Raw genomic sequence first — 13,887 nt, forward strand, 5'->3', positions numbered from 1 at the left:
GTCAAAAGGTTATCAATTCTAATGTTCTTCCCACTTCATCAGGATTATTGAGATTGGGAATGCCAAATTCATTGAAGATACTAAAAATAGTGAGCACGAACATCAGGAATTTTGTTTTCGTGGAAAAAATGACTGTAACTCCCGTCACGGTCATTCCGAGCCACATTGGTATGAATCCTACAATTGAGCCTATAGTCACTGTAGATCACCACAATGAGTCCCTTATATAACCCACTTGGGAGGGAAATTAAAATCACACTCAAAATGGTAAGCCATCAAGAAGATCTGAAAGAGATACCTACAATTCGAGATGATTACATCGTATATTCGCAGGAGAACAAGTTTGACATAAGGGTAGAAAATGATCTTGAATCCTTTACACAAGCTAAATAAAGTGCTAACTATTCTCATTGGATTGATGCCATGAATGATAAGTTGAAATCCATGAAGGACAATAAAGTATGGAATCTTATTGAGTTACCCCAAGGAATAAAGTCAATTGGTTGTAAATGGGTATTCAAAACCAAACAGAACTCCAAGAGTAATATCGAAAGATATAAAGCCAGACTTGTTTCCAACAGTTTTAATTAGCGTGAAGGCATTGACTTTAGGAAAACATTATCATCAGTATCTAAGAATCTTTTGTCATAACTCAACTGTGGTTTCCTTGTCTGGTAACAACAAGCATTCATCAAGGTCGAAGTATATCGACATCAAGTATCTTGTTATGAAGGAAAGAGTTCAGGATCATCTAGTGTTTGTAGAGTTCATCGGCACTAAGTAAATGATTGTTTATCCGCTCACTAAAGGACTCCCTATCACGCCATTTTAGGAACATGTAACATACATGTAACTCATCGACCCTACAGATGTATTCAGCTAGTGGGAGTTGAACGTGTTTTATTGGACATTGAAGAGATATTGTTTATGAAGTTTTGATGATCCTGATATAAAGTTAATTTCGACTTCTTTTATTCATGCGCAATTTAATTTTGAGAAAGCGAAATGATAGTCATGTTTCGTTAAAGACATGTGAAAACTCCAAGACCTTTTAAGGATGGGCACGTATCGTCACATTACGTGTATAATCTTTATACCACACTTCCTGATTCCTTATCGATGTCATTAAGACTAGTAGTTTTTGTGACCATGCTTAATCTCACTTTGCCAATATTAAATATTATGATGGTTACTCCGATCCAATACTAGTAGTCTTGATGGACCAGATTGTAATAGCGTTGCCTGTACTATCTAATAATTACATTGGTTGACCATTAGGATGTTTTCTTTAATAATAAAACATGTTTTCAAAATATTTTCAAAGATTAATCATTGACATTGATAAATGTGGCCCAAGTGGGAGAATATAAGGATTTTATAAGGTGGGCCTTATTGATAAACGGTCTGAATTTCCCCAAGGGTTGGATTAATATGATCAGGCATACCAATGGACCCCACTCAATTTTGAGTCATCTAAAATCATATAAGGGATGGTGCGCTACAACCATGTCACACGCACAATGTTCTAATCAGACTAGAATTGACAAATTTGTGTGAAGCCTTATGAAGAGGAGTTTTGATAGGTTTCAAACTCCTCAACCATCTAAACCATATAAACAGGTTGAGTCCCCAATCCTACGTAAGCTTCTATTTCCATCCCAGTGCTTCTCTAAAGGGTGTAAAATACGGACGATTACAACATCGAGCCTACAGTTATGGCATCCCAATCAGGTACGTTATTAATTCAATTATCAGATCTCCATACTTGATGCAATTATCAGATCTCCATACTTGATGCATAGCACGGTCCTCGTATTATATTTTACAGGATGAGATATACAAATACCTGCACCTTTCATCACCGAGTAGGCACGTTCATGCAACGGGCCGATTGCACATTAACCTGCATTGCGTGTCAGATTAAATGTGCCAATTATTAATAATAATTTTAAAAGAAAAAAAAAAAGGCTCAACGCCAATCCCTCAAAGGATCTCATAGATGACACAGACTTTTCGAAAACATTGGGACAGTACAGGGAGAAAGCAAGTGAGCTATAAAAGCTTTATGATACTGCCATGTTCCGCAAACCAAATACATGCTACAAAACCCTTTCCCATTACATGTTTTCAAGCTTACATGCGGCCACTTAAAAAAAATCAGGCGATTTCAGAATACACTAATGATATAACAAATTGATGCCAGAAAAGAATTGCAGAAATCACAGGCCTAGTTAAACACTCAAAAACTGCAGATGGCAGTACAAATATGAAGCTTTCATCAGGAAGAACCTAAAAATGTCTCCGGCCGCCAATTGGTTTTCTGTGCTGAGAGTAACCCTATCTGGTCTTTGGAAAATGTCAGACGAACCTCCCAGTGCAGAGACTTCAACAAGTTCTCAACTTCACTCACGACGCTAGACTTGTCACGGACAATTAGTTTACCGCCTGGTCTTACTATACGATCGATTTCTGCCATCACAGGCATAATTTTGCACCTGAAAGTCCATACCAGCTCCCAATCATCACATGAATGGAAAAACAGAAAAGCCAAATAAAACAGAAATGGATAATCATATCATAATCCACCTTTTCTTCAGGTTAGAGAACAAGTGGTCTGCATGGAGTAGATCATAGGTTCTTGGGTAAGTGCTGAAGGATTCACACCAATCATGATAAATACCAAAGAGACCACGCTCATAAATGATGGGAAGGGTGTCTGGCGAATCTACGTTAACTACATTCATAACCCAGACTTTGAGGTCATTCAGAGCTGCGGCAAACCTGTAATTGGCTTATTTGTCAGTTGCAGTACTTTTACCTGAAGAATGCTATAGATAAAAGGAGAGTGAGCAACTGAAATGAGTTTTCCTTACCCCCCATAAACAGCTCTCATGTCCATGACGTTCCTCACATTCGACCAACTGATTCCCAGACCACTAAGATACGACTTGCTCACAACTCGTTTCCAGTGTTCGTAGTCAGATACAAAGTCAGCGGGAGCTGGTTTTCCATAAACTCCAACTTGAGTGTTGTTTAACCAGTATGGAGGCTGCTGCAGTCTAAGTGGCCAATCTTTGGGCCATCGAGAGCCCCGTTCGCCACTATCAAGAGGCACTTTGTGCATGCAAGCCTGCAATGGAACGTACCTGAAAATGCGAAATTATAAAAAATGAGTTGCACTGAACTTCCTGAACAGCAGAATATGAAATTTAAAAAAAATAAAATAAAATACAATAAAGCAAAGAGCAAGTAATAAAGTGTATGGAAACCTTCCAATCCACAATTATATTTGGACTCATTCACATGCCTGTCTGAACTGTTCACTAGGTCCACTACACTCCATCATCCACTGCAAAAATCACAGCAATTGATGCTCCTAGACATCAGTGACTGGACCCATTTCTTCAAATAATAGTCCAATCCTTTTTTTTAATGCCACTGCCTGGACAATTTGGATCATCTGATCAGTATCATTTTTTCAAGGCATCCTACTGGACGATTTGGATCATCTGATCAGTATCATTTTTTCAAGGCATCCTATGAAGAGAGAGAGAGAGAGAGAGAGAGAGAGAGAGAGAGAGAGAGATTCATGGTTCTACCAAGCAGCATTTGGATCATCATCTTCTTTGCACATCGGGGGTTTGTTACGCTTTCTGCTGTTGTAACAGTCATTGGAGGTAGGTTTACGGTAAATGGCAGCACCAACAGAATTCAATTTGTCCTTCTTGATCGTGACAAGTTCCCAACACATTGATGCCGTCAGAGAACTCATGGCTGAAATGGCAAAATCCATATATCTCAGTTATAGATACTTTAGAGAGAGAGAGAGTAAAAGGTGATATAGTGGGATCCTACCTTTCCAAATCTCCACATCTTCTTTCAGCTTCTGATATACAGGAGTAGCCGACCAGACAAAGTAACCACCAGGCCGTAACACACGGTTCAACTCCAGAAGAAGGGTGCCACCTGCAGGGAATTGCTAATGTCATAACAGTTCATAACAAACCAAGTGCAACACAAACACATCATAGAAGAAACTGAGTATTATAGGAGCTGAAAGCTGGATGATAACCTTCTGCGTGCCAAGGAACCCGACAACGTGCACAGTGCACAATATCGAAGACCCTGCTTGGAAATGACAGCCGTTGGGAACCCATAACTGCAGATATTGCTGGAATTCCCCGTTCAAGCGCAAACTGAACTTGAGCCTCATGTTCATCTTTGGGTGCGAAAGACATTGCAAGGACATCTCTCTCAAAAAGAAAGCCACCAAAGCTGGCAACTCCACAGCCAACATCCAGTATCACACGGGTTCGCTTCCCCCATGCAATCTTAGGAACAGCCTGCATCGAAAGCCCCAGATGTTGGAGTCAGAACATACTGTCGCAATACCTGACTCCATGTCCTAAGCAGAAATACTTCAGAATAGATACATAGTTGCAAAGAAAATGTAGCATTGACATTTTGAATCCAGAGCACATTGAGTAACATATCTAGATTTTTATTTTTATTTTTTCATCCAAAGCCTTCTATCATTAACTCAATTTTAAGAAAGTTATACAGACATTTCCATTCATGTATCACAAAAGAAATACATGCATGCAAATTCTTGTAACTCAGTTCCTCTGGTGGAATCAATGTAAAATAGTAAAACCACAAAGCTCCAATTAAATCTCAAAGATATCTTCTACACTCCAAGTTAGAGAATGGTAATCTTAATCTTTCACTCCCAACTTAACAACCAGCAAGAGTATCTCTTTGCTTGTAATCTTTGTTGATAACTCAAGCAACTTGTAAGGTTGTACAACATGGGACCGATGTCGGACTTGGTCGTAATCGGAACTGATATCACTAACCTAGTCGCACATTGCTTGGCTGAGCCACATCAAGTCATTTATTGCAGAACTCTGGAAAAAAAAAAAAAAAAATTGGATAGGAAGGGAAAAAAAGGAAAGAAGAGGAAAATGTGGAAACATAATACAATAAAAATATATGGGGGGAACATCCAACCGTCCATCACAAATTAAATGCGCCTTGGCCACACCAGCTCTATATCAGGCAACTAGCCGTACAAATAAGTAGTGATTCTTAGGCATGTAATGGTGATACATACCACCTGTCTTTAATTTCAGTGACCGCTGACCCATGTCAGAGTTGATAGTGTGTCCTATCCAGAGAGCCTAAACCATGACTACTTGATGTTTACTAAAAATGTGGCAAGTCTTAATGACAGCTAGGCCTATCTTCTCTCTAACAAGTGATATCACTCTTTATGTACCGATGAAAAAACAAATTGGCTTCAATGTTTATAGTCCTCGGATTGTCCCAAACTGTATGGTGGCATCTGGCATCACCACTACTCCAACCTATAGGTAACTAGGACCTGCGAGTCGGTGTTGGACACAAACATCGGGTGCTGGACAGGACGGCTCTTAATAGTCAGAATCATCGACATATCCATAGAAATATTCTAAATAATAAAACATTATATGTTACAGTATAAAATGATATTTATACAAGAAATATTCTAAATAATAAAACATTAATATTTTACAGTTTAAAATCATATTTATACAAGAAATCAGAAAATAGATAAATAGTAATAATAGAATAAAAATCAATTATTTATTTATGAAACGGCTCCAAAAATAAAAGACTAGCAATTGAACATGAAATTTTATTTTTTTAAATAAGCCATGTCCAAGAGCGTGAGCAACCTATTAATCGGTCAAAGATTGACTAGGATGCCATTGTGAGCAAGCAAGGTTATATTCTTCGGCATCCATAACGCTGATAAAGTGTTGTTCTCATGTTAACTAGGATTTTTTCCCATGATCAATCATGGTCAGCAGGTATCCATAATACCTTGAAAAATCATGGGTACACACTGGAAAGGAGATTGTCAATAAGGGTCCTTACCCTAATATCTCACCATGTGAGAAGGCCACAGATCCCGACACAGGGATCGCACAGACTATCCCAAGACTGCCAAAGAATAGTCATAAGTGCATGCATTCTTGTACATGATGCATCTCTTGCATCTTATTAAATATCACCATTTTGTCACCATAGAATTATTGGTTACTATTTTGTCACCATATTGTATTTTACCTTAGAATCAAAGGTATGGGGTAAGGGTTCATGGTAAATCACAGTTTGAAATATAATAAGAACACAAATAATAAAAATAAAAATAATAAAGGCTTTCTAACTACATGTGCTATTATCTCTCTTGTAGGCATGGCAATGTGATGGGGATGTTTATTAGTATCTTATGAATGAATGGTAATGAATGAGACCCTTGATGTAATATTTATGCAACATTTATATCTGATCCAATATCACGATCAACAAAGAGACAACTCCACCGGGGATCGAACCTCTAGTTTACTACTTTAAATGAAATCAGGGCTTCAGGAAAACTATCATTTATAAAACATTCATACATTTTGAAAACATTAGCTTATACACGAGCACATGTAATTAGAAAGCCCTTTGACGTCACATATGGCGCCAAAGGGGCAACTCCTAACTAAGGTGCTCCGTAACGGTAACGGTGGCTGTAACGGCCACCACTGTTACCTTGACGATACGGGGCATAACAGCTGTTACGACCCCATAACAGCCATTACAGTCTCTCTTTTTTATTTTTTTATTTATTGAAAAAACCCTGAAAAACCTGTATCTACCCCGTAATGTTTTTTTTTTTTAATTAAAGGTAACGGGGATGCATTAAAAAGAAAGAAACTTACAGAGCGGGGCTGCTGAGATAGCAAGCCAAGAAACTACAAACCTTAAAAAAGGAAATTAAAGTCCTTAAGACCCATTACATAGGAAGCCCATTACAGAACGGGGCTGCCCCGTATCTGCCCCGTAACGTTGATTAAAAAGTATGAAAAACTTATGTTTGTCCCGCAATAGACTATTACAGGGCTATTATGGCCTTTATAAGGGATGTATCATGCCATTAACGGCAATTACAGGTCATTTTTTTTCCATAACGGCTGTTACGGCCGTTACAACCCCGTAACTTGTAACGGTTGCCATTGTTACCTTTACGTAACGGCCTTTACGGCACACCATGCCCTAACGGGTACATTCCTTCCTTCATCTCTAAGGTAAAATATGGAATTCAAGGTGTGCAAAATTGGTTAGGCATCAGCCATAACAGTAGATACGTAGCAATAGTGGTAGTTAGCGTTATGCAATAGAAGGCTGAAACGGTGGGGTCCGGAGAAAAAGAACCGCAATGGCCATTACAGGGCCGTAACGGCTGTTATAACCCCGTAACAGTTGCTATGTATAGTAACTCGAAAAAAAAAAAAAAACATACCTGATTTTTTTCTTCTTCCTCTTCTTCTTCTTCATATATTGTTGCGGTGTTGCTACGACAACTGTCACGGCCCACGGATTCCTCTTCTTCACCTTCTTTCTTCCACCCTCTCTCTCTCTCTCTCTCTCTCTCTCTCTCTCTCTCTCTCTCTCTTCGCAGTCACGCACTTAACTTTTTTTAGTACTGCAACATACGCCGCTTGGTGCACATGCACTGTTTCGATGCATGGCGCCCACCTTGATTTATGTGTTGTATATCCATGCCATCCATCAGTTTTTTCAGTGGTCCCTAAAATGAAGTAGATCCAAATCTCAAGTGGACCACATGGTAGGGATTGAGTGCCCACCGTTAAAAACTTCCTAGGGCCCACTGTAATGTTTATTTGCCATCGAAAAATGTTGATAAGGACACAGACCTGGATAAAGGGAATACATAACTAGTAGCTTAATCCAAAAAATCTTTTGGTCCCAAGATGTTTTTAATGGTGGGAATTCAATCCCTACTATACAGTCCACTTGAGATTTGGATCTACCTCATTTTTTGGACCATACCTTAAAATGAGTTGGTAAAAAGGATGAACGGCATGGATATACAACAAATGCATCGCGGTGGGCCCCACATTCAAGGCGTCACTCATTATGGTCCTCCTAAGATTTAAATCACCTTGATTTTTGGGGCCATGCCTTAAAATGAGTTGGTAAAATAGATTAATGGCATGAATATAAAAATACATTCAGGCGGGCCCCACATTCAGGGCCTCACCCACTAGTGGTCCACCTGAGATCTGGGTCTACCTCATTTTTGGACCATGCCATAAAATGAGTTGGCAAACCGAATGGTCCACATGGATCTACAATACATACATCGAGGTGGGCCCCACGTACATGGCCCTAAAATATTGTACATGAGGCATATATTAACTCAAAATTAATTAATTAAATTATGGGACCGTTGTTGCTAAGTCATAGTCCAAAAATTAAATTGTTTGAACGATTTTCACTGTTAATTTACGGATACTTGTTTTTTGAAATAGGACAATTTAACATTTTTTCATTCTTCATTGTCCAATAAATGTCCGTCAATCCGTTAGTGGGATAAGTGCCAATAGATTGCATTTATTTGAGGCTGATTTTGGAGACTGATTTGGGACATCGAATGGTCAGCCAAATCAACCTTAAATCAGCAACACTATTCACCCGAATCTAATTTCAATTTTTTCTTAAGATCTATTGGGGGAAATGATATCAATTTGTTAGGTATATGAATTACATAATAAGACACAAAAATTCCTAGCTTCTATATGTTGAAATGCAATGTGCGCGAGTCGTGAGGTATGTAATACACCAATACTATAAATAATAGTAAAATATACAAATATGAGATGTTTTGGTATTACATTATATTTATAATTAAATAATTAAGTATAAAAGATTTGCAATTAATTCCAAGTTGTCAGGTTCATAAATTCATTAGACAACCCGATACAACATTCTCACAAAAGACTGAACCATTACAATACATAAACATGTTCAAATTTATAAATTAATGCATATTTGGAATATTATTTTCTGTATTTTTTGGATATTTTTCTGAATTTTTTGGAGCCAAAAAAAAAAAATGACCAATACAAGGGCATATCACCTGTTACGCCCCCGTATCAGTCGTTACGCCGATTCAATGTATCTGTAACGGTGGGCATAGTTACACCCACTGTTACCATATGGAACACCTTGATGGAATTAGCTCCGTGAAGAGGAAACACGTTACTTGCACATTGATTGGAGTGTTTTCCTTGTGTCCCCAGGTACTCTTGCTTCTCTTCGACATCGCATACTTCCAAACTTTTCATTTCAGCAATGGCTTCTTCATCCCTATTGGCGGATTCAATATCATATTTCTGCTTCTTCATCCCTATTGGCAGATTCAATATCGTATTCCTGCCTACAAACTTGTTTGTCAATACTCCTGTTGAGAGGGCGCATATAAGAGGAAATCAGGCATCAACACTTTTGAGGGGGCAGTAAACTCGTGTTGTGAGAACACCGACTCAAGCACCCATTGTTTCAAATGCTCCAAGAATTCCAGTTCAGGTCCCTCCTTCGTGCCTACAAAAATTTGATACTCTAGAAGCTCCCACTAAAGCCATCAGAGCCGTCATTAAGAGAAAGGATGGAATGATGCGTCTTGCTATGGCTATTGATGTTGGTAACATGAAAGAATGTCGGCGAATCATTCATAAGACAGAACCGTCAACTACAACTTGCTACCAATCTTATATGGGCCCAAGGGAAAAGGTACAATGATCAGGGGCAGTTGCAAAAGTTAGACTCAGGTCGCCCACATGCTTGCACATCAATCAGTGTATGTAGGTGCAACCTCAACAATTCCATGTCATACAAAAACTACCATTTTACATCCAACCCGCACAATCAAAGTGGGTCGATTCTTGGATCCCTTCAACGTAGATATGATTGATTAGTGCTCAAGATGCATAAATTACCCCGCCTTGAGAAAACTCGTCCTTAAGTTTGAAGCTGGTATCAGTCTTCAAACACGTCGTGCCTCCATGGCAAACCTTCTTCTCCCTTGGTGGAAGTTGATGGTGAAGGCCTATGTGTCAAGTTGGCACCGCTCATGCGACATGCATAGTAGATCATGCCACCTCTTATTTGGCATTCATGTTTTCCATGTTCTAGGCGTCAGCTTCCACTCCTTCACCACTCATGTCCTCCATGATGGCTTCCATCTTATTTTTTATAATGGAGCCTGCTTATACCGAATGTTAAAAATCCCTCCCCTGCAACTGATTTCATGCCTTTTCTATGTCATCTTTCACATCACAAGTCTCTATTTGTGCACTCTGATCATTGTCAGGGTGTAGTTGAGTCATTCATCACCTTTCCCGCTAATCTAACCATTGATCCACCGTCTTTTGCTTCACCTATTACTCCCACCATTGGCTCGCAATAATCTTCTCAACTGATGTATTTGTAAATCTATCGATCAATACAATCAATCCGTCAATGGAATCTCCATGTGTACCATTAAGGATCACAGCTATTTCTCCAAACACAGTATCCTTTAGATCTTTAGACATGCGATCTAGGTGGGCTTGGGACAATTCACAAATTTCTATTATGCCTTCTTCGAATTCTTCTTGCAATTGCCTCATCTACCTGCAATGCCTCACCCATTGTCATCTCACTCTTCTTTCTATGGACATTCCTGAATACACGAGGGATGGTGGTATACTTTTGTGGCAAGGATAGGGAAAATGAGTTAGCAAGCCATAGTAATCATGGATTGATGGGAAGAGAATTGGAATGATAGGACTGACGATAGTGATAACCAATGTAACAGGGATATGAATCGGGCAATTTGTAAGGAAACTTGCAGTGTCTACAAGTGTCCAGATAGGATTAAGTATTGTAAGAACATCCGCTTCTCACCATCTCAACAATGACTAATAGGTTATAGTCTGAAACTAAGGATAGATTTTAGGTTCTTCTTGGGATCAATTTAAGGATAAGTTTTGACGAAGACAGAAAAACCAAGTTCCCAAGTGCAGAACTCAGTCTGATACCAATTTGACACAAGATGGATTATTAAGAATGAAAAAAGAGGAGAAGAAAGATTTTTGCACAAACCGCTCAATTCAAAGATGTTGAGTTTTGACCCTTTACAAGAGTATTTTATCCCAAAACTCAGATTTTATTCCAATCTATATTCATCAACTCTCTTGTACATATGGCCTTAGGGATCTTTATATAGGCCAAACACAGAAGGGTGGAGATCTTACCAATCTAAACTTTATAATTTTTCGATTAACCTATGGCATAATCAAAACACAAAAGATGAAAACATGAGGACTTCTACTAAAATAGGAAACTAGACAACTAGTTAACATATTCTAAATCCCAAAAATATTTCATCTAAAATGCCAAGAGGCTTTTACATCCAGTCCACAATCAAAGTGGACCTATTCTTGGAACCCTCTAGCACATACATGATCAATCTACAGTGAATATGCATCAATATGATACTCCAGAAAGATACCGCCGTACTAAACAAGCATGTGAAAAACACGCATGCACATTTACTTATGCAAAAGCTGAGAAATCATATGAATGGTTTATACCATAAAGAAGAGGTTAATATAATAACAGCTACAACTGCAAGATTGTGCATTATTTCTTTTCTTTTCTTTCTCACCTGTTGAATGAAATCAATGTAATGGAGTGCCCCATGTATGAATTGGGTCCCACCACCAGGGAACGTGAGGTACTCCCCCATAACTTTCACCCAATTTTGGTGGCCCTTCACAACTGCAAGCTTAGTATGAGGAACATTGTTATACCAGATCTGCAAAACCACACACACGCACATAGAGATCAAATATGGCAAGTGGTGAATTCAGGAGCTGGAATGAATAGAAGCTTTCATGATTTTTACCTTATCTCTGCTTTTAGGCCACTCAATGGACTGCTTATATCCCTCTGGAAGTGGGACAAGGCATGACGGGCTCTCTTCGGGGCAATGCCTCTCTCGGTGCTCATAGTGTCCCGTGGTGTGGAGTTGCTTGAGGGCCTTCTCATTGTCAAGACAAGGGATATAATCCGTGCCTGCAGTGACATTACAAAGCTCCCAAGTGTACCCATATATGTTGGATCCTCCTCTCTGGGAGCCTGATGACTCCTGCCTCTCCTTCTCATTTTCGGATCGGCCTGCCTGCGTCGACCAGGCCGATCCTTGCTGATGCCCCTTGCTTTCCTTCCGGATCAAATCGGCCGCATGTGGATCCAATAACTTCCCTTCTGACTGGTGGGTTTCCTCACCAGCAGTGATTCCGTCATCACTTTGTTGGGATTCATGATTCTCCACAGAATGGCTTTCGTCAACAGCTTCTTGGGATTGCTGCTGCTGATTGTTTTCGCCGTTGCTTTCATCCTCTGCAACCTGTTGCTGTTGCGACTGCTGGTGATCCTCTTCCTCTCTTTCAGCCTCCGATCGCTGCTGGTTTCCATCGCTGCTTTCACTCTCCGACTGTTGCTGTGAGTGCTGCTCATTGATTCCATCACCCCCAGACTCCTCATTAGATTGATGGGATTGCTGATGCCCTTCATCGTTCTCCGCCTGTTGCTGTTGTTCTTGTTCTTGCTGCTGCTGTTCTTGTTCTTGCTGTTCTGGTTCTTGCTGTTGTTGTTCTTGTTGCTGCTGTTCTTGTTCTTGTTGGGATTGGTGTTGAGATTCCTCGTTCGTTTGGGAATCAGATGTTTCCTGCTCTTGTGGCCGCTCTCGGGCTCTGTCAACTTCATCTTCAGCTTGGTGATGCTGATTCTCTTCACTTCCAGTTTTGTCGATTTCATCTTCACCTTGGTTAGATTGCTGCTGCTGCTGATTCTCTTCATTTCCCTCACCTGTCATCTGTAATTCCTGCTGCTGCTGCTGATTTTCATTACTCTCTTCCGATTGTGGCTGGCCTTCTGCAGCGTCTTCTGTTACATGTGTATCCTTTTCAACAGAAGAAGCTGCTTCCTTCTCTCGATCATCCTCGACCACCACCTCATCCTTACCGCCACTGCCTTCGTTACCATCCGCATTGCTCTCTTGCTGCTTCCTATCACCTTCATCCGATTCCCCGACCGAGATCTGACGGCTCTCTTCCTCCGCCAACGGCTTTTCATCCATCTTCCCAACATCGCCGACGCCATCATCATCGTCCACCTTGCCCGGCCGCCCCGACCTGCGGCCTAGGGAAGACATCACGAGGTCCTGATCATCGGCGATATCCGCATCATCGAAAGTCGGCTGACGATCCACCACCGCCGATCTCCCCAACCGAGACGACGACGACAGGGGATCGCTGCCGCTGTTGGATCGTGTGGTTTGCGCAGGGACGATGGAGGAGGAGGTTAGCATCCATACGCCAAGTACACAGAGGGCCACGAAACCAACGGTCGTGATTGTCGATAGGTAGGAAGAGGAAGAAGCGGATCTCTTACCGGGTCGGGAGTTCTTCCCAAAACCCATTTCTACAAGATGAAGAATCAAAGAAAAGATGGGTTGGAATATCAAAAAGAGGGTTTTAAATGTACAAAGAATGAACGAAAGAGAGAGTGCGGGGGCATTTTCAGATGGAGAGAAATGTATAAATACATCAGATTTTAAGGGGCAAAATGGGAAAATGAAACAATCTACAAGATCCCATGGAACCGGAGACGGAGTCGGACAGGAAGGCAACGCGGCAGGCCTCCCACGGACAAGGTGGATAAAGAACCGGGTCGTTATTTCATGCTTACGTGGCACGCGTGCGAGTAATCTGGGCCATGTATTAAGATGCTCGATTCCAATTTCTTACTTACACGAGCACGTCTGAATATGGTTCTAACTTCTAACTGTCCATTTTTCTTGCTAAGAATGTTTTTTTTTTAATGACGAATGATCAAATGCGTTGGAGCTGAGTGGGCCCACATGTTTTTGTGGAATCCAAACCGTGCATCTGGTGTGCCTCCTCGTGGTCACCGTACATCTTGAGAATTGTCCCAATAAAAAAC

At 40.4% G+C, this 13,887-nt stretch overlaps 1 protein-coding gene across 1 annotated transcript; it reads right to left on the bottom strand.

The window, feature by feature from the left end:
* Positions 1–2,035: 2,035 nt before the first annotated feature.
* Positions 2,036–13,633, bottom strand: LOC131253333 (probable methyltransferase PMT24). The gene is made up of 8 exons (XM_058254301.1): positions 11,786–13,633; positions 11,546–11,695; positions 4,073–4,343; positions 3,856–3,966; positions 3,600–3,774; positions 2,874–3,146; positions 2,587–2,781; positions 2,036–2,495 (listed from the first exon to the last, which is right to left on the bottom strand). Exons 1-8 carry the CDS (start codon positions 13,361–13,363, stop codon positions 2,279–2,281), a joined length of 2,970 nt encoding a protein of 989 aa, XP_058110284.1. The 5' UTR covers positions 13,364–13,633; the 3' UTR covers positions 2,036–2,278.
* Between the last annotated feature and the right edge of the window lie 254 nt (positions 13,634–13,887).

The sequence above is a fragment of the Magnolia sinica genome, chromosome 1, assembly GCF_029962835.1.
Source record: "Magnolia sinica isolate HGM2019 chromosome 1, MsV1, whole genome shotgun sequence".
NCBI classification, from domain to species: domain Eukaryota; kingdom Viridiplantae; phylum Streptophyta; class Magnoliopsida; order Magnoliales; family Magnoliaceae; genus Magnolia; species Magnolia sinica.

What these genes read in the sequence shown, in the direction of transcription:
- LOC131253333 (XM_058254301.1), bottom strand. Translation starts at nt 13,363, where the DNA reads ATGGGTTTTGGGAAGAACTCCCGACCCGGTAAGAGATCCGCTTCTTCC. An exon ending in ACATTGATTTCATTCAACAG is followed by an intron (nt 4,344 to 11,545) that starts GTGAGAAAGAAA and finishes CTTTCGATGCAG; the next exon opens with GCTGTTCCTAAGATTGCATG. An exon ending in GATGATCCAAATGCTGCTTG is followed by an intron (nt 3,147 to 3,599) that starts GTAGAACCATGA and finishes TCGCATTTTCAG; the next exon opens with GTACGTTCCATTGCAGGCTT.